At 39.1% G+C, this 27550-nt stretch overlaps 3 protein-coding genes across 3 annotated transcripts; 1 reads left to right on the forward strand and 2 right to left on the reverse strand.

The window, feature by feature from the left end:
* Positions 1-5433: 5433 nt before the first annotated feature.
* Positions 5434-8973, forward strand: LOC106446236. The gene is made up of 6 exons (XM_048743903.1): positions 5434-5472; positions 7562-7663; positions 7787-7941; positions 8102-8111; positions 8202-8405; positions 8471-8973. Exons 1-6 carry the CDS (start codon positions 5434-5436, stop codon positions 8510-8512), a joined length of 552 nt encoding a protein of 183 aa, XP_048599860.1. The 3' UTR covers positions 8513-8973.
* Positions 8974-14526: 5553 nt separating this feature from the next.
* Positions 14527-17062, reverse strand: LOC106398935 (vegetative cell wall protein gp1-like). Its single transcript, XM_048744362.1, has 6 exons — positions 16678-17062; positions 15959-16350; positions 15736-15862; positions 15338-15643; positions 15008-15223; positions 14527-14933 (listed from the first exon to the last, which is right to left on the reverse strand). Exons 2-4 carry the CDS (start codon positions 16348-16350, stop codon positions 15572-15574), a joined length of 591 nt encoding a protein of 196 aa, XP_048600319.1. The 5' UTR covers positions 16678-17062; the 3' UTR covers positions 14527-14933; positions 15008-15223; positions 15338-15571.
* A 2464-nt stretch (positions 17063-19526) lies between these two features.
* LOC106393281 lies at positions 19527-23308 on the reverse strand. The gene is made up of 3 exons (XM_048744361.1): positions 20354-23308; positions 19730-20267; positions 19527-19628 (listed from the first exon to the last, which is right to left on the reverse strand). The coding sequence occupies exons 1-2, from the start codon at positions 22512-22514 to the stop codon at positions 20074-20076; spliced, it is 2355 nt and encodes a 784-aa protein (XP_048600318.1). The 5' UTR covers positions 22515-23308; the 3' UTR covers positions 19527-19628; positions 19730-20073.
* Between the last annotated feature and the right edge of the window lie 4242 nt (positions 23309-27550).

Here is a 27550-nt window from a genome sequence, read left to right on the forward strand (position 1 = left end):
ACGGCTCAAAGAGACCTAAAACGCAACTCGAAGCCCACTTACGATTTCTTAACCGAAAACCCATAAGCCTTATGACGGTATATACTTGGTTCGTAAGGCAAGATAAATGTCAAGTTTCCGCGGATAAATGTGAAGTTTCCAAAGATAATCACGAAGATCAGAAAAATTGGAATATCTCCATTTTTGAGCTATGATAGCTTAAGGGCAGAAGGGGAAAGGCGCAAACCGACCTAGGAGCAAGTATATAAGGAGTCCTAGGTGAGAGGCAAAGGGAGGACTCTTGGCACTTAGAAACTTTGAGGCATTATTCTCGACATTCTCTGTTTCTATGACTGACACCCGATTACCAAACGAATGCGCACAAACAGTTCGATCTCTTGAACTACGTTCGGCTTGATCCTCGAAAGGGGTACGTAGGCAGCCTTTCATAAAGTTCAGTCCAAAATCAATCAAAACCATTTTTTGTATCTTTTCTGTCTTCTATTATCGAGCTGCGACTCAACTAGGTTTAAGGTTTTAGGTCGCTAGAACTAGGTAATTCGCTGACAACTCTTGCGGCCGAAGCTTTTATAAACTCTTGTAATGATCGCAACGCTCTTAAGCGGATTCGAAATAAAATCTACCTTTTCTATAAATTCGTTTTGTTATCTTTTCATATTTTCCGCATTTATTTGGTCACTTGTCGTTGGCTCTCGCAGAGAATCCGAGACCTGAGGGAAAGTTAGGGTTTCCTGACTTTCCTCCGATTACGGAAATCGACGGTGTGAATTTTGGTTCCCACAGTTGTGTCGGGATCAAAGCAAAGTTTTTCTCCATGATGATGGATGTTACGCTTGGTTCTTCCGCTTCAAAGGTTGGACCAGCTTCGTCTTCCTCAGCAAATATGGGACCTAGATCATCGTCCATGGGTCTCTTGGTGCCAAGAAGCGGTCCTTGATGTGAGTAGTCGAATGGCTCTTCCTCAAAATCCTTTGAAAATATAACAAGACTACTCGGATGCTCCGGTTCAAAACAGGTTAGTCCATTAGTCTCTTCATCATCAAACATAAAATCAGATTTTGGAGAAGGAAGATCACATTCATCCTCACAAATGATCAAATTTTCAATCAGCTCTTCATCATACTCATCAAAAATTGGTAAATAATCTGAAAAATCTTTTAGATCTTCAAGGTTGTTTTCAGATTTACCTTTGGATGTTTCACTGATGAATAATGATAGCTCAGCTACAGGTGCACGTGTGGATGTGCTTTTCTTATGGATCTGGCTGCCGTCCTTGAGGTCTTTCAACATCTCCTTCTCAAAGTTGTCACAAAACTCTTGGACATCAAACCGTAGAGAATACCTCTTTTGAAGATCGATCATCTTATCCTGAAAATTCTCAACACAAAAGGTTAATAGATAAAAAAATCCTCACTCTCTAGTGTTTATTCTCACCCACACACGTGTTTCTCTCGAAAATTTAATGGTCACTCAAGAGTCTTTTCTCAATGTTTTAAGAGAACAAATCAAAGTAACCCAATGGAATCTCCAAGCAACAAGGCTGAATTTCTCCTCAGCCAGCAGGATTTCTCTTTCACCACCTAGCCAAACAAAAATCGAAACTTTGATTCTATCTGTTTTTTTTTTTTTTGATAGATCTTTTTCTTTTATTTTCTTTTCTGTTTTTTTTATTATATAAGAATGACGATAGGTAAGGTAGTGGCCCGGATTTAAGATAGAAAGAAGAAGATGAAGTGTTTAGAAAATGGAAGATGAAAAGATGGATAGATAGTACCGAATGAGTGGCTCTGATACCACTTGAAGAACCCTAGGATATGGAAGGATCACTCAATCGGACTAAGGGGATATGAACTCGCCAAAAGGGAGAACTAGTGGATTGAACTGTGACACAAGAGGTGCGGAAAGTCTATTGATACTACCAGACTTTAGTTGTTGCTTGATATGACGCACAAGTCCAACAAAAGAAGGGTTTCTATACGTCGCTTGATATGACGCACAAGTCCAACGAAATAGAGATTTGTTTACTCGGAGATAACCTCACCAAGAAACGAAAAGTGTTCTGCAAAGAACAAAGAGATAAACTCTAACAAAAGGGAAAAAGGAATGCTTTATTTCATGGCTCATATGCCCTATTTATAGGATTACAATTGTAGAAATCCAAAGAAGAATGTGCTAATAACAAGACATTGAAAATAGAAACAAAGACTTGACTAAATAAAGTCTTTGACTGGAACTTGGACTGCCTCTTGATATAGCCACGAACAGGACTTTGAAAAGTGAAGAATATGCTCCTGATATTGGCCAAGACATGTCTCTTTAAGGCCTGGTCGAAATCCATCTTTTTTCCTTAGCCAATTTTTATCGGTTTCTCCATTTGGCCCAAACAAGTCTGTTTTTGATTCTTTTTGTAAACCATCAAGCCCAATACTTCCTTGAAAATTTAGAACATGAATAATCACCTTTGGCATAATTTAATTGGTCGTTGGTTCATCAGAAAGAAGGTTACCTATTTCCAACTTCTCGGGTGGTCTGAATTCGCGAGAACTGAATATCACATGATTTGTAAAGGGCATAACTGTCGCATATGAACTCCGTTTGATCTGATTCTTCTTCGAGGAACTCCATCATTGAGTTGAGAACATTCTACAAGTGATTTAATACGTACAAGCCTCGTGGTTTGGAAGATATGGGTCAAACAATGAACATATATCTTTACTGCTTTCCATGATCAAGCCATGCATGTCTGTTTTTCCCGATGCGCTACCCAAGGGCACATCACGAGGATTGAGAGGTTGGTTTTTTAAGAGGGGTAGAGTCAAACTGTGGTAAAGTAGCTATTGCAGCGAAGTGTTGTGAAGGACTTCCTTGAGGGGAGAGAGCGGCGTGAGGTGGGGGCCGGTGGGTGGGAGAGATGGGCGTATTGAACACAGGGCCAGAAAGCGTAAACATAGGTGATCTGGGTACGCCTGAGTTGTTGGCTGGAGAGACGTGGTTAGATGAGTGATGGTTTGGAGAGCGGTGGGCTAGGGAGATAGTGGGCTCAGTAGAGTTATGGTCAGGTGATGTAGGGTACTCTGGTTCGTGGTTAAGAGGTTTGTGGTTGGGAGAGTTGAGGTGATTGGTTGGTAGGAGAGTGGTGGTTAGGGGAGTGGTTGTTAGGAGAGCGGTTGTGCGGTGAGTTGGGGTCTGGAGAGTGGTGGTTAGAAGAGCGGTGGTGGGGGGAATTGGGGTCTGGAGAGTGGTGGTTAGGAGAGTGGTGGTTAGGAGAGCGGTGGTTAGGAGAGGGGTGGGGGGAGTTGTGGTCTGGAGAGTGTTGATGAGAGGAGTTGTGGTCAGGAGAGTGGTGGTCATTGGCGTGTTGGTGAGGGGAGTTGTGGTCAGGAGAGTGTTGATGAGATTAGTTGTGGTCAGGAGAGTGGTGGTGCGAGGATTCATGGTCGGGACCGACGAGATTGTTGAAATCACTTCGTCGAGAATAATGATGTTTGGCCTGGTATTGACTGAGAATAGGAGATTTAGAACGCACAAAGCAACCATCTGTCGTCTGAAAATAACAAACATCATAATAAGAGTATATAATAAATGTTGTAGTTAGATATGTAGTTATGCATAAGATATGGTTACCTGGTTGATCTTTCTTCTCTTAGAGTTTGGAGAAGCATGTTGGTCGAGTTCGGGAAGATCAGTGTTCTGTGATTGTTGGATTTAGCTTTTCCTTAAGACACTCGTTGGATGCTCCCAACTCGGCGACTGTGGCTTCCAACATGGTTAGCTTGCCTTCCATTATGGTTGCATTGGCTTCCAATGTGATGACTCTTGCTTCCAACAACTCGTTGGTAGGACCGGGGGTTGGAGTCGAGGCAGCTTACAAGCGTGTAATGCGCCTTTGTTCTCTATCTATAGCTTTTTCCTATGCAACTTTATGGGGTTTGAGTTTAGACTCTTTTCTTTTCCTCAGAACAGTGTGTTTCTTGTGGATGGGTTCTTCTGGTGTTGGAGTAAACGTGAATACAGGCTCCCAGCAATCTCCTCCGGGCCACACAGTTTTAGAAAAGCAGTGGTTGTTGGCTATCAGCTGCTCCATGTATGTCACATTATCATATGTCTTCTCATTTGACCATAACCCCCACCCAGGTTGTGGTCCCCTCAAGACTGGGATAAGTGGTATCACAAGCAGCTGCAGTAGACAGAACACATAAATAAAGGGTGATAACTAAGAAAGAAAACAAACAATGTGATGGAGGAAAGATATATACTTACAGTGGGGTTATCTTCCACTAGTAAAACTGAGTCTTGTTCAATCGAAGGATGGTTAGTTAGATTAGGGTCGGTAAGGTCCATTATTGTCTACTCGTTTGAAGGAGCATGGATCTTCGACTGCAACATAGGTATGGCTCTGAAAGCGAGTAACTGCAGTGCTGGTGGGAACCCGGTGAGACGGAATGTTTCTTGTTTGTGTTTCAGTACAAGCATATCAATTGGGTTGTCAACGGGCTTGCCTTTGTCGAACTTAGGTGGTTTCATGTAGCGTACAGTGTGCAGGAAAGATTCACGCTCCCAAGGGAATTTGAGGAAAGCATCACGTCCTCCAGCATATGAACGTACCTAAGCGTTGGGCGATGAATCTGTTGGGAGGCTATCAACACTCCATCAACAATGATGATGAGGGCAAGCCGGATTCTCCTCCACTCATCCATTTGCTTGTCGTTCTCAAGCTCGGCAGCTAAGTCTGAAATGGTGATGTTGTTGTACTTGCCAATTATCTTCTGCAATAACGGATCTTTGTGTGCCACCTTCTGCTTGTTTGCGCCTTTTCGGTTGTAATCAGGTGCTTCATAACCCTCTGGAAAAACCCCACAATTAAGGCCAGTTATGGTCTCAAACTCTTCAAGGCTGAATCTAAGGGGGTCTTTACCAAACACAGACCAGAGCGTGTATTCTTGATTACAGAGCAACTGACAGGACAGAAGGTTGTGTATAAGCTTACATGAAACTGGGATTTGACGAGTGGGGAGATCAAAAAGCTTTCTGAAAGAAGACTCTCTAATCTTTCCAAACGCTGGAGAATAGCGAAGAACATGACGGACGAAAGCTAGAATGTTCGGCCTAGAGTAGATATTCAGACGGTGTCGGGGGAATCTATCAGTTGCGAAAAGCCTCTTGGGGAGACGGTGATCTACTGTGTTCTCTGCAAATTATTAAACAAGATGCCAAAAGTTAGGGTTTGTTGCGAGAAGACATAATCAAGTAGTGTTGATGTGAGAAGACAGAATCGAGTTGTTTAAGAAGTGTGATCTAACCTTCCATTTGGAGTTTATCTGTGAATCGGTAAACGCGCAAAAGTCCAGATTTTTTAGGTCGAGATACAGAGTTCGATACGATGATAACGCGAAATCAAAATCCAGATTCAGAGAACAAAACAGCAATAAAGAAATGTGGGTTTGGAAAGTCGAGATTTGGGGCCAATTTCAGGTTTTGCTTTATGGATCTAGAAGAAGTCGGGGAGAAATAAATTAGGGTTCATCTCGCCGGTGATAGATTTGTGAAGAAAGGGGAAGAGATAAGGTCATCGGTTTTGTAAAAGGTTAAAAGTTATCGATTTTGTTAAAAGATAAAAATAAGATATCGGTTTTGGTTAGTTGGGTTGGGTAAGGAGTTTGGTTAGTTGGATGATACTTCTAGTTAACTCAAGATGTCACATAGTTGGGGGTATCTTAGTAAATCTAGCATGAGAAACTGTGTTAAATATACAATGTGTCTCTTAGTGATATTTGATAGACCATGGATTTTACCCACTTTTAACCATGGTTTATAAGTGTTTTAATATATATTTACTACTATATAGAGTCTGTTTAGAGTATTTACAGGTTCATGTACGTTCTGGAGAAATATGGTGATTTTGGAGCCTTTTGAGGTGCAGAACTACACAGATGCATCAGATGTTTAGCTATGTATGGAGAAATTTCCACTGTTAGATTGAGCCCATCTTTTGACACACGATAGAGCTTTGTGTTAGCTTTCCAACGCCACCGGTTTGAGGTCAATCAGCATCCCGTAACAGAAGTTATGCCTGTTTTACGGAAGAGTGGTCAGTCTGCCTCGCGAGAGGAAGCTGTCGAGGAAATGAAGGACTGTCGATCGATATTGCTTCATTGGTGTCGGTCGACAGTGAGCCCAGAAAACAGGACAAGCCTGTTTCGAGACCAATTTAGGCCCAGAAGTCACCACATATTACCAATATACCCCTGGACGACCTGAAACCCTATTTCACTGTTTTCTAAACCATTGTTGACGGCTATGTTTCATACTATTCCAGAGAGAGAGCTTAGGATTGGAGAGAGAGATTTTTACACCTTGAGAGAGGGAAGATCTTGAACTCTCTTTGTTTCTTTACTTTATTTTGTATTATTCATTTATTTAAGTATTATTCAGACCATCATAACCATGTTTCTTATGAATATGTCTGAGTAGTCTTATTGTTAGATTTAGGTTTCTCAATAGGATGATATATGTATTGTTAACTTGAACCGTTGTTAGGGTGTTTAGAAATATAGTTCATTCATCTAGTTGTGCTTAAAGCTAAGTTTAGGATTGATCACCCTTCAAACTTTGTTCTTAGGATTAATTGGGATCAAGCCATTGCTTGACTCAATACCTGAAAATAACTAGAATGATCTAACTGACTAGATACAGACGAGAGTTGGTCTAGTGAGTTAGAGAATATAAATCAAACCTGTCCGTAAAGCTTTCTGGAAGAAGTATCGATCGACGCAGCGATAGCCCTGTCGATCGATATTTTGAAAGGTGTATCGATCGATATTCACAAAGAATTATCGATCGACACTTTCTCGTGATTAAAATACGAGAGTTGAGATCCGAGATCTAAATTAGATAACCAAATAGATTATACCTTAGTTTGAATTCAAGAACAATTAATATTAATAAACCCCTAATTTCTCAAATTAAGTTTTACTTATAATACCTGAGAATATACCTGAATTTACTTCTTTCACCCAACCGTTAACAACCTCAAAACAATCAATCGAGCAATAAACGTGCTCACCAATTCATTTACTGCTTTAAAACTTATAAACCATTAAATCTAGATTTATTTCAAGACCATAATCTATTGTGTCATCCTAAAATCTCTGTGGATTTGATCTCTAAATACTACATCCGAACCTCTTATTTGAGAGAGTAATTCACTCCTTAGGGTAATTTGAGTGATATCAAATTTGGCGCCATTGCGAGGGACTCTTTATTTTTACCATTAGATTAAGTTTAGAATATGGGAAATTTGTAAATATAGAACGACTAAGTACATTGTCCCTATGCCCTAAATTAAACTATAAATTGTCCATATAGTATAAATTTTTTTGTTAACCCAATTAAACTCCTAATCTAAACCTATTTTCGTTTTTATTAATTCATTTATTAAAAAAAAAAAAAACTGAATTAAAAAGTTAAACAAAATGAAAAAGAAAGAAAAATGCAATATTCATTTATCCCCAAACATCAAAACACGAACCCTAAATCACATCCCTCTTTCCTGTGTGTCTAGAGAGAAAAACAGAGCAGAGAAGCTGCATCTCAGCTCGATCTAGAAGAAGCTCTTCAAGCTTCCAGAAACGCTAGTCATCCATACTCTACTCATCGCAGAGAGGTTAGCCTATTTGAAGCAATTAGCTTGATTTCTTTCGTTGGTGATATTGGATTCTCGAATTCGAAGGAAAACTAGTTGAAATCGAGCAGTTACAAAGGTTTCTCCTTTTTTACTTTATTGCAGTGGCCACCTTTGTTAGAGGTGGGTGATACTGGGGAATTTCCTTCTGTATGTAATACAGCAGGCGGTGAAGGCACGGCTTTGGATTTTTTTCCAAAGATTCGACGGGTTTGGGCATCCGTGGACAATTCTCTGTTTCTGTGGCGTTTCAACAAAAGGTAAAGGTTGCTTTTTTATTACTTCTAGTCACAGGGGAAGTTTAGAGCTTAAGATGCCTCTTTTTCGTAGTTGTTGCTTTGTCAATTAGGGATGGGCAATGTCAGGATATTTGTGCGGTTAGTTTAGCCAAATGTAGATCTGTTTTTTTTTTTGGTGAAGCTATTCAGGACAGAGGTATTAGCTTCGCCTCCACTTTCTTCTTTGTTATCATCATTTTGTTCGGTTTCTTTAGTTCTTTCTCTGAGATGTTGTGAAATGGCAGGGTCTTCATCTTCCTGATGTACTCGTAGAAGTCGAAAAGTGTGGATCCTATTTTGACGAGTTGCTAGCAGTTCCTGAACACGATGATTGGATATATAGCGATGGGAAATCAACTTCTTGTATCACTTTCATCCTCGAAATGTACAAAGAAGGTGGCTTGTTTGATCCAATCTCTAGTTCCATCCAAGTTGCTGAATTCACGGTAACAGAACTAACCTATGCATATTCTAGAAGATAACACACACACATACTAAACAAGGGAATCAGTTTTTGCAGATCAAGGATGCTTACATGCTCAAGTTTTTTTAGAACAATGCAAGCTGTTTGCCTAAATGGTGTAACGACAACAATGATGTAAAGCTACCGCACTGTCAAATCCTTGGGAAATACAGAATGGAGCTTTCCGGTTACAACACTATGGAGCCACACCCGCATACGAACGAGCACTGCTCGTCTCTGCGTGACTGCGTCCAAAGTACCATAGACCAAAGAACTGCTAGAACAAATATATTAAGTGTTGTCTGTTTGTTAGGAATGACTTGGTGTAATGATCCACGAATATGTGACAAAGTTCACTTCAAATACATCTGTAAAGAAAGAGAGTGCGACTCATCATTGTCGTCTTTGTAATTTGCGTTTAATATTTGGGCTTTAGATGTTACTTTATGGATACATTGTTAGGCTCAGATTTTGGATTATAGTTTATGAGTTCATCAAGTTATGTTTAAATTGTATTAGTTCTACGTTTTATTGATAATTTTTTTCTAATATATCGTATGAACATTGACTCACATAGGGTTCAATCTCGACCCCCTAAATAACATAAGATTCAAACCCAAACCCTTAATAACATTGGTTCAAACCCGAACCACTAAATAATATAGGGTTCAAACCCTAAACCCTAAATAACATAGGTTCAAATCCTAAACCCTTAATCACATATGTTTAACAAATTATATTTTGGTTTTTTAGAAATTAAAGTTTGTGTTTAACAAGTTAAGTCTATTAATATGAACAAATGTTTTTGACGAATCTTAGATTTTTGGGTTTTAAAGTTTGATGTTCTTGTACATACTAGAGTACAGTGTCTTTGCAAATACAATCAAGTTTATTTATCAACAGAAAATCCTCATTCTTTAAAGGGATCAAATTTCCACAATCCACAACAAGCATAAATATGCATTTTATACAACAAGAGAATCAAATATTTTGGGTCTTTCCAAAAAGAATTCCTCAAGAGTATTGGATGAACAAGGAAGAACACGTTTAAAAAAAATAGAAAATACGTAAATTTTGGAAATATATGATTTGGTAAATATTCTCTTAACAGATTGTGGAGAGATTTAGGGAATATTTAGATTACGAATTTGGCAGAACATACATTCTGACACGCGTAGACTGCATATACACTAGTAGACTATGTAATCCTGCTATGGTAGAATATAATATTTTGGTATATAACGCAATCACACATTCGTAGAATATTTGTATATAGGCAGATTTTATGATTTCGTGTTAGTAGATATAATAATAAATAGTAGTTTTCGAAGTCTACCGTAGTTCAAAACAAAGAGAAATTTGTAGCTGATTTACTCTGCGGTGGTAGAATATTGACCATTAAATAGATATTGTGGTCTACATGCTGCAGATATCTATGTATTTATCTGAAACTGCAATCTACGAGGTCGTAGACAATAGATTGTGTGTTCTAGTTTCCATAGATTAAAAATTAAATTGTGTTCCACTAATATTTAGTCAACCAATATATTTTTCATATCATTGTTTTTTGTTTATGTATATTTTGTATAATTTTCTATATTTTTCTGACTTTTAAAATAATTGATATGAATTTTTAAAGTTGGTCAGGGGTATCTAGGTCCAAAACGGATCAAAAAGAGATTTATGGTAAAGGGACAATGTAGTTGTTTTTCTGTTCCGTTTTGGCAACTTTTTCTTAGAATATAGTCTAGATTTTGTTACTGAATTTGCTAAGTTTTCCCTCTTTCCCGCTGACACAGGTACTTAAGATGGAAGATATGAATTTCGACTAGAAATCGATCGACGCTCAGGCAACAACATCGAGCGACGGGTCGATACAAAAATCAATCGACGCTCAGCCAACAACATCGAGCGACGGGTCGACACTCAACTACCAATATCGATCGACGCCATCCTGCCGGAAGCAGGTAAGTATGTTCTTACCTATTTCAATAATGGAAAAGTAGTTCTAGGAGATCAAAAAGGTCGAGTATGCAACGTATCAAACAAAATTAATTATAGACATAGGGCTCCAATTCCTATTGGAATAGCTGTTGTTTTGAATACTCCAATTCCTATTGGAGATTGCAACAGACCTGATCGGTTCTACACTAACAGGTCTGCGATCCGTCCTCCAGCAATTCAAAGAAAAGACTTTGAACTGAAACCCAAATATTTATCTCTTGTAAGTCATCACCCCTTTCGAGACCATATCGAAGCACTTGAGGACTTTGTGTCTAACATCAAGGTGCATGGAGTCTCTGAAGACTACCTATTTTGCAAACTCTTCCCGCACTCCCTTGCTGGAGATGCGACGCACTGGCTGAAACAATTGCAGCCATGATCTTTGACTTGCTGGAGTGATATCAAAAGCGTCTTCCTCAACAACTTCTTCGATGATGCACGAACCGAAGAATTTAGGAATAAGATCTATAATTTTTCTCAAGGCACTACTAAAACTTTTAAGGCTTCTTGGTTGAGATTCAGAGCCTACCAGCGAGACTGCCCACACCATGGTTTTCGCGAAATCCAGCTACTTAAATTTTCTTCAGAGGTCTCGACTGGACATACCAAGCGACTTTGGACGCTGCGAGTCACGGGAACTTCAAAACCAAGACACCTGAAGAAGCTACGAGGCTCATTGAAAATGTGGCGTCTAGCACCAGTACCAAGAAGACTGATCTCGAGAGGAGGAATATGGCCGAGAATTCGAATGGAGACCAGATATCCGAGGTGAAAGAAACGTCAGATTTAGTTCATGCTTTTGTGATTGAAGATGAGCAAGTTCGGTTTACTGATGAGAGTCAGACCTTTCTACGTGAAGGAAATGAAGAAGAGCATGTAGACCTCATCGATGAAACTGGCTTTCACAAACAAAGACTGGCCAATCAGCAGCGAAACATGAGCTTCACAAGGACCTACGAGGCAAGACAGACTCATAGGAGCAAGCTGGAATCTATGATTCGTCAAGTTTTAAAACGCCAGCAGAAAATGAGTGCGGTTCTCGATGAAAGATTGGATTCCGTATATTCTGATTTATATGATAAGTTTGAAAATTTGAGTGATCATGTCAAGAAATAGGATAGCCAAGTTGCGCATAAAGTTGGGTTTGTCAGAAGGGATGAAGGATTCCTTCCTGGAAAAACTGACACCAACCTGAGACGCCAAGTTTGCGCTGTGTTACTAAGAAGCAGAAAACGCCTTTCCCCGAGCGCTGTAGAAATCACTTCTGCAGAAAAACCCCCTGAAGCTGAAAAAGAAACGATTAACCTCGATGAAGAAGAGGAGGAGTCGGAAGAAGATGTGGAAATCGATCGACAAGAAGGAAATAATGTCGATCGACCGACTACGGTAAATATCGATCGACATAATGAAAACAATGTCGATCGACACTCGACTCCTGCCACGCCGGCGGTAGAGAGTGTGTATAGGACTTTGCCACCCTTTCCTCCTAACAAGACGCAAACTAAGCGAGAATTGGATAAAGTGATCTGCAAGAAAGCATTCGATAAAATCACGTTGGAAATGCCACTAAGTGATGCCGTAAAAATATCATCTTCGATTAAGAAATATGTAAAAGACATGGTATCCAACAGCTTCCCAGCTGCTGAACACAGCGTCATGATGGTTTCAGAGGAAGTAAGTGCAATAATCCAAGGCGAAACCCCGATCAAGAGACCTGATCCGGGTAGTTTTGTTCTAGATTGCAACATACGAGATAAGAGTTTTCCTCGATCTGTTTGTGACCTAGGATCCAGCGTGAATCTCATGCCACACTCTGTCGCGATATCCCTGGGATACGACGAGTTCAAACCCACCAAAATAACTTTGGTTCTTGCTGATAGATCCGTTAGAGTACCTGAGGGAGTACTAGATGACGTGCCGATAAGAATTAACGACTGTCATGTACCAACGGATTTCATTGTGTTGAAATACCCGAATGAACCAAAAGATCCCCTCATCTTAGGTAGACCATTTCTAGCTACCGCTGGTGCAATCATCGACGTCAAGGAAGGTCGGATATGTTTAAACATTGGAAACATTTCAATGACCTTCGATATGGAAAAACTAATAAAACAACCCTTAATCGATAAACAAGCCTCTTACGTGGACGATGTCTATGAGTTGGCTGAAGAATCCTTCATAGACCTATGCTCAGATGATCCCCTGAAAAAAAAATGCTCACATCTACCGAAGAGGAAACATTTAGCATCGACATCAGAGCTGATGAATACGTGCGATTAATGGACGCAAGTATAGAAATAGCAAACGTCGATGACATAGAGGATGACGCTTCGGAAATCAACGTCTATCGATATTTAACGAAAGCTGTCGATCGACAACCATCCTATATGAAGGAATGGGATCCCGAAAAAGCACCAAAGATCAAGTTAAAGCAACTACCGGCTGGACTCAAATATGCTTTTCTCTATAAAAATTCCTACCCCGTAATCGTAAACGCCAACCTGACAAATGGAGAACTTACGTTGTTATTAAATAAACTGCACAAATATAGGAAAGCCCTTGGATACTCTCTCGAGGATATTCGTGGCATCTCTCCAGATCTGTGCATGCATCGGATCCACCTAGAGGACGATTCCAAATCGTCAGTGGAACATCAAAGAAGGCTAAACCCGAACTTGAAAGAAGTTGGTAAGAAGGAAATTATCAAACTTCTAGATGCTGGAATCATCTACCCGATTTTGGATAGCAACTGGGTGAGCCCTGTGCATGTTGTTTGGCAGAAATACAGTGGTTAAGAATGATAAAAACAAACTCATTCTCACGCGAACTGTCACTGGATATCGAATGTGTATCGATTATAGGAAGCTAAACGCTGCCACCAGAAAAGATCACTTTCCCTTACCCTTCATTGATTAAATGTTGGAAAGATTGGCAAATCACCAATACTACTGTTTGCTTGACGGATACTCTAGATTTTCCAAATCCCTATACATCCTGAAGATCAAGAAAAGACCACCTTTACATGCCCTTATGGAACATTCGCATACCGCCGAATGCCATTCAGTCTTTTTAATGCCTCTGCCACTTTCTAACGATGCATGATGTTAATATTTATAGATATGATAGAAGATTTCATGGAAGTCTTTATGGGCGATCTTTCCGTATATGGATCCAGTTTCAAAAACTGTCTTGATAACCTATGTAAAGTTTTGGCAAGATGTGAAGAAAAGAACCTCGTTCTAAATTGGGAAAAATGCCACTTCATGGTTAACGATGGAATCATCCTAGGACATAAAGTGTCCGCTGCTGGTATAGAAGTAGATCGAGCAAAAATTGAAGTAATGACCGGATTGCCTGCACCCACGAACGTAAAATACGTGAGAATTTTTCTCGGGCATGCCGGATTTTACAGGAGGTTCATACAGGATTTTAGCAAAATTGCTAGACCTCTCACCTCCCTCCTCTGTAAAGAAGTTAAATTCGACTTCTCACCAGAATGCGTAAAGTCTTTTGAGGAAATAAAGAAAGACTTTATAACTGCCCACATCGTACAAGCACACTACAAGAAAACACGTCATTTGCAAGGGAAAAATGCATTGCAATTCCGTTGCAAATCGTCATTTGCGAGCTATTTGCGAGGAAACACATTCCCTTGCAAATCCTTAGTCGCAAATTGAATTCGCTTGCAAAACGCTCGCAAATTTGCAACGGAATGACTTTCGTCGCAAATTTGCAACGAAAAAATAATCGTCGCACTTTGCAACGGAAACGACGTCGCTTGCAAAACACGAGCAAATTTGCGAGGAAATGTTTCCATTGCAGATTTGCAACAGAACCTTTTCCTCGCTAATTTGCGAGCGTTTTGTTTTCATCGCAAATTTGCAAGCAATATTTTCGTTGCAAATTTGCAACGGTATTCCTTTCCTCGCAAATTTGCAAGCAATATTTTCGTTGCAAATTTGCAACGGTATTTTGTTTCCTTGCAAATTTGCGTGTTCTTTTCCGTTGCACTTTTGAAAGCGTTTTGCGAGTATTTGTTTTTTCTAGCAAAATCTAAAACAATTTTTTTTTTAGAAAAAAATATAAAAAAAATTATTAAATTATCGAAAATATTACTGAAATAGAAAAAATTCAAGATTCGATACAAAGAAATACAAACACACAAAGTTTTAACATTCATAACAAAGATAGCAACAAACTAAATAGCATCAGATTCATCATCTCTAGAGTCATGAGACATGCCCTCGGAGTTGTGGGAAGAAGGCACATCTTCGGACTGAAGAATGTTCGCCAAGGTAGAATCTTTGGTAGCTAGATAACGAACAGCAGCACTCAGCCTCCCGATTTCATTTCCCTGGCTCTGAATCACAAGAGCTTGTTCCTTGATGATCTTCTTCAAAGACTGGTCCTCAGAACTGCTAGAAGAAGGAAAAGATGCAGAAACGGATCCTACAGATTGATTTAGAGAAACCACTCCATAAATTCGTCCCTTTTTGCGGGGAGCAAGCTACATAATAAAATCAGAGATCAATATCAAAGAAGACTTAAAAAAAATTGAGATTGACAGCAATAAAAAATTACCTCACAATAAATCTTGTTCTTTTCTGCTGGAGTGAGACCAACAGAACCGGTGCTCTCGGGATCAGCACTAGCTGCCTGAGATAACTCCTGAAATTTAGATGTCACGTCATTGTAGAGCTGCTCAGATTTGCCGTCAACGAAAGACCCATCCGGCTTTCGTTTAGTGATCTCGAGAACCCCAAGCAAATCAGGAATAGACTCTCCTGTTTCTTCAGCCTAAAATTAAAAAGATTAAGTCAATTATTAAAAATTGAGATCACAACTTAAGAGATAATAGGCAACTTCACATCGCAACTTAAATGAACCAAGAAAAAAAAAAGGAGAACTTACAATAATTCGCGCACGGACCTTGTAAGAAGTCTGACCTGAACGATGCTTAGACGGCCCATGTCCATCGGGGTCAGAGTAACGGGCTGCCCGACTATTGCAACTCCGGACTTCAGTGCCTGGATCTAGCCAATAAGTGACGAGACCAGCCCAAACATTTGGGTCAAACCAAACAGGCATAGCTGCATCACCTTTTACCCGCCACACTTTCTTCCACCGACAAACTTGGCGATTCATTTAGACTTTCAATTTGGCCTCGAAAGAATCGCGAACCAGGCTAGTGAAACCAGAATCCCAATGATACATTTGCTGACATAAAAAAAAAATTAATAGACATTAGTAGTGAACATAAAAAGATTATTTTACAGAATTTTAAGCTTTGAAAAAATTAAATGAATTACCGCAAAGGATTCAAACCAACGTCTCACGACATTCCCAGGGGTTTGCTTCCAACTAGCATGCGGTTCTTTGAAATCTCTTTCAAAGATTTGACGAACCGATGCAGCAACGCTCCCATCTTCATCAAACCTATCACAGAAAATTAAAGGCAATTGAGAGAATTAAATTATAAAAGTGAAAATATTATAATTAATTGCAATGAAATCTAATTAAAAAAAAACTTACCAAACCGTATTTGGAGGGCGATTTGGATGCAGGTGAGGAAGAAGATGATGTCCAGGACTAGCCAGAATCATATTGATTGCCGCTAAATCTTCCAACGTCATTGCGGCAGCATTGGGAGCTGGAGGTGGAGGAGCTTGAGCAGGAGCGGGAGCTGGAGGAGCTTGAGAGGGAGCGGGAGCTGGAGGAGCTTGAGCAGGAGCAGGAGCAGGAGGGGAAGCTTGAGCGGGAGCTGGAGGGGAAGGTTGTGTCTGGCTGTTAGGTACAGCCGAGCTCTCAGCCATCTGAGAATTAGAAGAACTTCCCGGATTGCTACGACGGGATGAACTCTTCTTACTGCCATAACTCTTCCTACTACCAGCAGACAGATATCGGGTATAATCATTTCCTGACATCTGCAAAGAAATAAATATAAAGATTAATACAATAATTTAAAATTTTTAGTAACTGTAATTAATCAAAAAAATTAAATTCTAACAAGGACAGAATCAACACAAAAAAACAATAACCTAAAGTGATAACCAAAAACCACAAAAATACTTAGCATAACACTAAATAATCAAACCCTAACCACTGAATCATAATGTAAATAATTCAAACCCTAACCACAGAATCATAACCTAAAAAATTGAAAACCCTAACCACAGAATCATCATCACAAATCCATAACCTAAACTATAATTAAAACCTAAAAAAATAATAATGAAGTCAGATAGAGCAACCTTGAGGAGAGAGATCCGGCAAGGCTGAGGCGAAGATCCGGCGAGGCAGCGGCGAGAAGGAGAGGCGGAGAGAGAGAATACACGGCGAGGGAGAGGCGGAGGAGAGAGGGCACGGCAAGGGAGAGGCGGGGAGGAGCGACCACGGGGAGAAGGAGAGGCGGGGAGAGGCGGGGAGCGGCGGAGAGAGAGAATACACGGCGAGGGAGAGGCGGAGGAGAGAGGACACGGCAAGGGAGAGGCGGAGGGGAGAGACCACGGGAAGAAGGAGAGGCGGGGAGAGGGCGGAGAGAGGCGGGACACGGCGAGGGAGAGGCGGAGAGGAGAGACCACAGGGAGAAAGAGAGGAGAGGCGGGAGACAGAGGGGAGATCGGATCAGAGAGGTTTTCTTTTTATTTTTTCTTTGACGGCAGAGTGAAATGGAGAGGAAAGGTTAAGTGTGTTTATATATTAACCTAATTTCCGTCACAAAATCCTTGCAATTTGCAAGCGAATTGCAACGGTTATCCCTTGCAAAATTGCAAGTGTTTTGCGAGAGACTTATCGTGTTTCATCGCAAATCCGTTGCAAAATCTTTTTTTAATGTCTTTAGGTTTCGTTTGAGGTTTAGACAGGGGTTTCGAAGTGTTCTCGCAAGTTCCTTGCAATATTGCGAGGCTTTTGCGATGAAACCCTTGCAAATCCCTTGCAAAAAGTTTAATTTAGTGGGTTTTAGGGATTCATTTAGGGTTTGGCAAGTGTTCCGGAGAGTTTAACGCATATCCTATATTCTGATATTGAAAATTGTTAACGGAAATACTATATCTAATTTTTTTTATCAGATATTGTTAACGTATTTCGTAAATTTAGTTTCGATATTAAGTGTTTCAAATGTTAATGGTATATGTTTTCCATAATATTAGTTCAAATCTCCGAAATTGGGATTTTATAGATTTACTATTTTATATACTTTCTCGAGTAAATCTATAAAATTATTTGTCGTACTACATTTAAAATGTCTAATGTTTCTATTAAGAGTGTTATATAACACTAAAAAGTTGATGAAACCCTAAAAAGCTAACACCGTTGCAAAACCGTTGCAAATTGCAACGACATTGCGAGCAAATAAGTGCGTACCGTTGCAAAGTCGTTGCAAATTGCAATGCTATTGCGAGGACTCACTTTCACACCATTGCAAAACCGTTGCAATAACTATATCTATCCTTTTTTGTATCGGATTATTATTAACGTATTTCGTAAGTTTAGTTTTGATATTAAGTGTTTCCAATGTTAATGGTATATGTTTTCCGTATCATTAGTTCAAATCTCCGAAATTGGGATTTTATATACTTTCTCAAGTAAATCTATTAAATTATTTGTCCTACTCTACATTTAAAATGTCTAATGTTTCTATTAAAAGTGTTATATAACACTAAAAATTTGATGAAACCCTAAAAAGCTAAAACCGTTGCAAAACCGTTGCAAATTGCAACGACCTTGCGAGCAAATAAGTGCGTACCGTTGCAAACTCGTTGCAAATTGCAATGCTATTGCGAGGACTCACTTTCACACCGTTGCAAAACCGTTGCAAAAAGTATATCTATTTTTTTTTTGTATCGGATTATTGTTAACGTATTTCGTAAGTTTAGTTTTGATATTAAGTGTTTCCAATGTTTATGGTATATGTTTTCCGTATCATTAATTCAAATCTCCGAAATTGGGATTTTATATACTTTCTCAAGTAAATCTATTAAATTATTTGTCGTACTACATTTAAAATATCTAATGTTTCTATTAAAAGTGTTATATAACACTAAAAGGTTGATGAAACCCTACAAAGCTAAAACCGTTGCACATTGCAACGACCTTGCGAGCAAATAAGTGGATACCGTTGCAAAGTCGTTGCAAATTGCAGTGCAATTGCGAGGACTCACTTTCATACCATTGCAAAACCGTTGCACATTTGCGAGCACTTTGCGAGATTTTATGTTTTTTCTTGCATTTCGCTCGCAATTCCGTTCCAAAATCATATTCTAAAGAAAAAAAATATATAAGAAATTACAGCATACATGCGACATTTTATTTAATCAGACTCATTTCCAGATATATATTCACTATCACTAGTTTCAGCCTCATCGTTTGTGGTGTCATCTTCCTCAGTTTCAGCATCAAACTCATCTTCTTCCGAAACAGACCCTTCTGTGGAATCATAAACAATGACTTCTACTTCTTGGTTGTTTGGATCAATGTGTATGATATTCTCTGTTGATTCAGTTGGGACGGACATTTCAACAACTCTTTCGCCCTGCATTGCGACATCTTCAATTTCTCCGACAAATATACGTCCACGCGGATTCACTTTAATCACTGATAACCACATTTCACGTCTTTCTCTAATCCTAGGATATTGAAGAAAACACACTTGATCTGCTTGTGATGCAAGGCAATAGGGTTCGAATTTTGCATAGCTTCTATTTGCATTGACATCGATCACCCCAAGGTTATTTGTTCGGACTCCTCGGCCATTCGCTGGATCATACCAATCACACTTAAATAATACGCATTTTAAGTTGATGGTTCCCGGATAAGTGATTTCTATGATCTGTTGCAATACACCGTAGAAGTCAGTTTCACCTTGGACTTGGATTCCAAAATTTGCCGTTGATCTCTTCGAGCCGTGTGTGAAAGTATGAAAAGTGTATCCACGAGTAAAGTACATTGGAGCAGTAGTGATCTTAGCAACCGGTTCGTCAACAAATTCATACAACCATCGTGGAATTGGTTTGTCATGACATCCATTTTTCACCTGCTCAAAATATATAAATATTTTAAATAATTTATCTTAATATTTAAAAGACTAAAGGTTGTACGTACATAGTATTGTAACCACCCAGGATAATCTCGTTCGTTCAACTGCTCATAATCCTTTTCTTCTAAATCAGGATAGTGTTCTCGAATTTGTAAGTTGAATATACTGCAAATAAGAATGGTTATTTGTTAGGCGTATATGTAAATATAAAACCAAAGTAACCAACAACATATATATATATATATATGTTCAATTTGTATAAGTACCTTTCAAACTCATGCAAGTAGTCAATGTTTCGCATAATATAAACATGAGCCGCACGAGCATGTGCATGATCTTCCCACCAAACTTCTTTCATTTTGCCACCAAGTCTTCCAATCTGACAAAATATGTCAGGAATGTCTTTAACAAGATATGAAGGTGCAACTCCTCCATCGTCGTATCGTCTAGGAGCGGTCTTCTTCGTTATAACGGTTGGGCTAAAGTAGTAGGATGTGAAGTGTGAAGTTTCCACCGTAAGCCTTCCTGCAACTATCGAACCCTCGACTCTGGCAAGATTTTTGGCAAACGTTTTGAGAAATCCCATGAATCTTTCAAATACATACATCCATCAGAATTGTACAGGACCCCCAAGAGCCGCTTCAAGAGGTAGATGAATCATGAGATGTACCATAACGTCAAATAGAGATGGGGGGAAGACTTTCTCCAGATTGCAAAGCAAAACAGGAATATTCTTGGCTAACAAATCGATCCCATCCTTTGTTAATGTTCGGGTGCATAGATCCCTGAAAAATGCTCCAATTCCTACAAATTCATCATCAAACAAAAATATTATTTCAATTAACACATACAATAAATTTATATACAATTTTAAAAGTCACTTTTATTACCCGCTATTGCTTCATGGACGTGTTTTAGTAATAGCTCCGTCATTGCGAATGGTAGGAGTCGTTGCATGAAAACGTGACAATCGTGACTCTTCATACCAGAAAATTTTTGTCCATTCTCGATGCATCTCGAGAATTTTGACACATAACCATCTGGGAATTTCACATCTGAATTTACCCATTCGAACAACTTTTGCTTTGCCACCCCAGACAATCTAAAATCCGGAACTGGTAATTTTCCTTCTCTTGTCACATGCAGCTCTGGTCTTGCACATAAATCCGGCAAATCTAACCTCGATTTCAAATTATCTTTACTCTTTCCCTTCACATTCAAAAGAGTGTTCATGATACTCTCAAAAACATTCTTCTCTATGTGCATCACATCAAGATTGTGCCTTAAGAGATGATCTTTCCAATATGGAAGTTGCCAAAATATGTTCTTCTTATGCCAATTATGAGATGTCGTATACCCGTCTGGCATGTTAGCTGGAATGTGCCAATTTCCCCCAACTTTACATGTCTCGTTAGCACCATAATAGTCAATTTCCTCTAACAAAGATGCTCCTGATTGCATTATTGGGGGAGGAGCATGGACCACCTTGTTTTTCCTAAACAATTTCTTGTTCTTACGATATGTATGATGCGGCGGAAGAAACCTACGGTGACAATCAAACCAACATGACTTCCTCCCATTTTTCAGCTGAAAAGCATCTGTCTTCTCCATACAATATGGACATGATAATCTTCCATGTGTGGTCCAACCCGATAACATTACATATGCGGGAAAGTCACTTATGGTCCACATAAGCACTGCACGCATATTGAAGTTCTGCTGCTGCGAATAATCCCATGTCTCCTCGCCAAAATGCCACAACAGCTTCAGCTCATGGATCAAAGGTTGCAAAAATACATCAAGTGCTCGCTTTGGATGTTTTGGACCAGGCACTAGAACACTCAAGAACAAAAATTCTCTTTGCATGCACATATCCGGAGGGAGATTGTATGGCGTCAAGATGACTGGCCATAAAGAGTATTGCCTTCCAGACATACCAAATGTACTAAATCCATATGTGCATAGACCAAGATAAACGTTTCTACACTCACTCGCAAAGTCGGGATATACGGTTTGAAAGTGTTTCCATGCCTTAGCATCTGAGGGATGTGTAATCTCGCCATCTTTCACCGAATGTTGGGCATGCCATCTCATCCACGCGGCTTTCCTTTCTGAGTGATATAAACGCTTCAATCTATCTGTGATCGGTAAGTACCACATACGTTTGTAAGGCACACAATTCCTTCCTGTGGTTTCTTGATATCTTGGCTTTTTACAAAATCGGCATCCCTCCAGATTTTCATCATCTTTCCAGAAAATCATGCAGTTGTCAACGCACACATCAATTGTTTCAGATGGTAGACCAAGACCTGCAACTAGCTTCTGAATTTCATAAAAATTATCGGCAGCAAGATTACCTTCCGGTAAATACTCATTAATGAGTTGAGCCCACGAATCCATGCACTTCTCATTTAGAGAATGATCACTTTTAATTGTCATCATCCTAGATGCTAGTGATAATCTTGAAAGCCCTTCTCTACATCCTTCGTAGATAGGTTCATTGGCAGCATCTAACATATTATAAAACCTTTGTGCGTCTATGTTAGGTTCTTCCCTACTACTATCAGGAATAGCAGCTTCATGCAATGCATCTGTAACCATATTGTGATATCTATTTCCATGTTGCTCATACCTATCTCCCGCATTATCTTCAAACATATTTTGCTCATACCCATCACCCGCATTATTTCCAAACATATTTGACTCACGAGGATCATAATAATTAGCATTATAACTTGGTAGTTCAAATCCCTGACCCGTACTACTACTTGATGCACCTTCCCCATGCAAAAACCATATGTAGTACTGTGGTCTAAATCCTCTATTATATAGATGCTTCTTCACAGTATCAATTTCTAAATATGGTTCGTTCTTGCATTTTACACAGGGACAGAATATTTTACCATTTTCCCTTGCAAATGGTTGGTTAGTTGCCTGTTGTAAGAAACCCCGTAGCCCCGCCCGATATTCTCTCGTCACTTCACCGGTATCCGGATCTCTATGATTGTACATCCATGCCCGTAACGCATATATATCATTTCTGGACGCCATTTTTCTCTCAATTTTTTTTTTCTTTTTTCTTTCTTAATATATTTTTCTCTCAACTCTTTTTTTTTTTTTTTAAAAAATTCCTTCTTTGCACAACTTGTTTTCGTTTTTTTTCTTCTATGTTTTACTAACTGATCACAGCTGCTATATATAGACATTTAAAAGATAATTGCAAGGTTTTTGCAAGGGATTTGCGAGTGAATTGCAACAGATATTGCAACGGTTTTGCAATGCTTAACAAATTTGCAAGGGATTAGCGAGGGAATTCTAACAACTTTGCAAGGGATTAACGTGGGCATTCTTTCCCTTGCAAAAATTAGTTACACATATAGAAAACGTGTATCACCAACTTATCCGTTTTGCGACGGAATTTGCGAGGTTAATAAATTAGTTACACGAAAAAAAAACGTGTATTATAAAACCTATCTGTTTTGCAACGAAATTGCAAGGAGAATAATTTGAAATGCACTTCGAATGCAAAATCCTCGCAAATTTGCAACGGTTTTGCGACAAGACTTTTCATCGCAAATTTGCGTCGGCTTTGCGTCGGTTTGTCATATTTCCCTCGCAAACTGGTCGCAAATTTGCGAGGAACTTATTTCGTTACAAATTTGCAAGCGTTTTGCGAGGGTATTGTTTCTCGTCGCTATTCACTCGTAGTTCCGTTGCAATTTTGCGAGGGAATATTTCTGTTGCAAATTTCTGTTGCAATAGGCATGTTTTCTTGTAGTGGCACCTGCCTGGAATCTTCCTTTCGAAATCATGTGCGATGCGAGCGATTTCGCTGTAGGAGCAGTTCTAGGCCAAAGAAAAGACAGAAAGCTACATGCAGTTTACTATGCCAGTCGAACACTCAACGAGGCACAAAGGAATTACGCAACAACAGAAAAAGAACTGCTTGCTTTAGTTTATGCATTTGAAAAGTTCCACCAATACCTGGTTGCTTCACGAGTCATCGTTCATACTGACCACGCTGCAATTAAATATTTAATGCAAAAGAAAGATGCGAAACCACGACTCCTGCGATGGATCCTCCTACTTCAAGAATTCAACATCGAGATTAAAGATAAAAGAGGAGTAGAAAATGGAGTTGCAGATCATCTTTCCCAGATAAGAATAGAAAACGACGTCCATATCGATGATTTCTTACCAACTGAAAATGTCTACCAAACGGATTCGTTCATCGGGAATGTATGTCTCAGTTCCGAGGACCTATCGATCGATGATAACGATGCAATGTCGATCGATTACGACAATACCAGGTCGATCGACGACGATGAAAGTATGTCGATCGATACTTCAGATATTCTGAGCGAAGATACAAATCCCAAAACCCTCACCTTCGATATAAAAGTTGACGTCGCGCACAATGAGCTGTACCCTGACCGTGATTCCCCCGTAGATGAAAGCCTGCATCGAGAAGTGCATGTAGTCGGACAAGGTTCAAAGGAAAGACCTTGGTACGCTGATATAGTAAACTATTTAGCTGCTGACATAGAACCCGAAGAGTTGAGAGACTACACAAGGAAGAAATTTTTACGAGAAGTTAGGAGATATCACTGGGACGAGCCATATCTCTAAAAACATTGCTCTGACGGGATATATAGACGTTGCATCGCCGAAACTGAAACCCCTGATATCTTATTCCAATGCCATGGATCCGACTACGCCGGACATTTTGCAACCTTTATAACGGTATCTAAAATTCTTGAGGCAGGATTCTAGTGGCCGACCATGTTTCGCGATGCTCATGAATTTATAGCACAATGCGACAGATGCCAACGAAGGGGGAAAATCAGTAAAAGAAATGAAATGAAACATAAATCTATTCTAGAGGTAGAAGTCTTTGATTATTGGGGAATAGATTTCATGGGTCCTTTCCCTTCTTCGTATGGGAACAAATACATACTAGTCGCTGTTGATTATGTATCAAAATGGGTCGAAGCAGTAACTTCCCCAACAAATGATGCATCTATAGTTATCAAGCTTTTCAAGAGCATTATTTTTCCAAAATTTGGAGTTCCTAGAATAGTCATAAGTGACGGTGGCTCCCATTTTATTAACAAATTTTTGATGGATTACCCCGGAAGAATGGAGTTCACCACAGAGTTGCTACGCCCTACCATCCGCAAACAAGTGGGCAAGTAGAAGTCTCAAATCGACAGATCAAAGAAATCTTAGAAAAGACCGTAGGAACTTATAGGAAAGATTTAGGCATGGGCATTCGGGGTTCCAATGGGGTTTCGGTTTAGTCCAATCGGGTTTCGGTTTTTCGGGTTTATCAAAATCAGCCCCGTTTGGGTTATATAAAAATTTGGTTTGGGACTGGTTCGGGTTCTATCGGGTTCGGGCCGGGGTTAGTAAATCTTCAAAGAACCGGTACAACCCGATTTACTTTCGGGTTCGGGTCCCAATCGGTTCTTCGGTTTAAATGTACCTGATTTATATCTACTTTGTAACCAAAAAGTAAGTAAAATCGATTCTTCGGTTTTAAAATACTTGATTTGTACCTATTTTGTAACCAAAACATAAATAAAATCGGTTCAAACAAAAGATAGGAACATCAAATGTGATCATTCAAAATCAAGTGAAAGGTAAGCATAGTTATTGATCAAAAGAAAACCAAATAAATGAAAGCACAAAACGAAAACCAAGTTTTCATGAAATAAAAAACATTATTCAGTGAAAACAACACAAAAATCTAAAAACTTCAACCTTCAACCATCAATCTTCATATAATAGATAATTTTTTTAGATGTTCAATATATTTTGAATACATATTAGGAATTGAGATCATGTTTGGTACAAGTTCTTTTTGGAAATTTTGAATTTTTCGGATTCTATCGGGTATCCATTTTGGTTCGGGTTCCGTTTGGATAATACCCATAACCCGAAATAGCATAAAACAAGATCCATTCGGTATTTATGCCGGGTTCGGATCGGTTTAGATTCATTTTTATCAGATCGGGTTTGGTTCGGTTCGGGTTTTTGGGTTCAGTTTATTTTCCCAGCCCTAGAAAGATTGGTCTAGAAAACTGGACAATGCACTTTGGGCCTACCGAACTGCATACAAAACCCCACTAGGAACAACCCCATTTCACCTACTCTATGGAAAATCCTGTCACTTACCGGTTGAGTTAGAACATAAGGCAGCATGGGCTATAAAATTATTAAATTTCGACATCAAACCAGATGCCAAAAGGAGACTAATGCAGCTTAACGGGCTGTATGAAATAAGACACTTAGCCTATGAGAGTTCAAATATCTATAAAGAGAAAACGAAAGCATATCATGATAAAAAGATCATCTCCAGGCACTTCGAACCAAATGATCAAGTGCTGTTATATAACTCTCGGCTTATGTTGTTTCCCGGAAAACTCCGATCTCGTTGGTCAGGTCCTTTCACTGTTGTGGATGTCAAACATTATGGAGCCATCACACTTATAAACGATAAAGGAGAAGAATTTACAGTGAATGGTCAATGAGTGAAACACTATTGGGCTAAACCGCCAATTAGCAGGCCTTTAAACTTAGGCCTTCTTCCTGATAATTAGACAGATCAGACCTCGAGTCGAGCTCAAGACTTAAAATAAGCGCTGAATGGGAGGCAACCCATTTCTAGTTTTAGGATATTTAGGATTTAGTTAAATTAATTTTTTTTTAAAAATCTGAGTTAACGATTATAAAATCGACCGATGAGAGCATGTCGATATCGATCGACAGTACATCACCTAAAATCGACCGATGGTAACTCCTTTCCATCGATCGACACTTAACCCGGGCAGGTATATCGTTCTAACTTGTTAAATTGTGTACTTATGATTAGTTCTCACCATAACTCCGACTGGATATACACTGGGGACAGTGTAATTTAAGTCTAGGGGGATGTTTACTGATATTAGTGTGTTCATGAGTCTTAAAAAAAAATTTCAAAAGAGTTTTATTGAGTCAAGAAGGGGATAATGAACTTTTTAGATTTTTGCTTGTTATCTAACCACTCTTTAGCACCATTCTAGACTTACTGATTGCAGATAGTACTAAAGACACTAAAGTGAATCAATCTGTCAACTATTCACACTTGCTGAGATTGTTTGAAGGAACCAAAGCTAACCTCCAACACTAAACCTGACACAACTGCTTGTCTTGGGATTTGGTATACATGGGATCAGATTCTTCAAACAAGTCTGGAAGGTAAAGCCTTGTGTAGATTTATCACATTTTCTCTCTCTATTTCGACCCTAGATTTATAGGTAGAGATATTTATTTTCAAAAAACAAAAAAAAAAAAAAAGAAAAAGAAAAAGAATATATATATATATATATATATATAATAGGTGTTAGTTATGTGGAATCCGAACATGACTTGGTGGCTACAACCATAAAGGCTTGCTTCATAAGGATTCCAACAAAAAGAATTCGAACGGGACTTGGTGGCGGCAATCATCAAGGTTCGATTCATATGAATTCTTGGATATAGGTCAAAAAGAAGTGAACATGACTTGGTGGCAACCACCATTAAGGCTTGATTCATGGAAGCCTGTCCAATCTTGGTCAATGATCTTGCAATATAAGCATACTTTGACTAAAGAGAGAAATTAGTAGAGAGAAAAGATAGGAACTAGCTTTTACCTGCAGATCCAGATACTTGTTTGAAAATTCTTGCATCCTGTGATTGATACTCCCAAGGTAAAGCATGCACTTTTATATATGCTAACAAATGAGGTTGGTAGAGGGGAATGTCAGACAGGATTTGCTAAGTTGTTGGCTAGGTGAATTTGGTTGCTAAGCTAGGATATGGTATAATGTGCTTTTGTGATTAGGAATTTTTATATGTGGATTGCAATATTGTAGAGGTGGTGATTCTAAGTTTTAAATCATGAGAATCCCTGATGTTTTCAAACCTCTCTCAGGGAGACTGCTCTAGTCTGTTTTGCTTGAGGACAAGCAAAAGAGTAAGTCTGGGGGAGTTGATAGACCATGAATTTTACCCACTTTTAGCCATGGTTTATAAGTATTTTAATATATATTTACTACTATATA

The sequence above is a fragment of the Brassica napus genome, chromosome C1 (assembly GCF_020379485.1).
Source record: "Brassica napus cultivar Da-Ae chromosome C1, Da-Ae, whole genome shotgun sequence".
NCBI classification, from domain to species: domain Eukaryota; kingdom Viridiplantae; phylum Streptophyta; class Magnoliopsida; order Brassicales; family Brassicaceae; genus Brassica; species Brassica napus.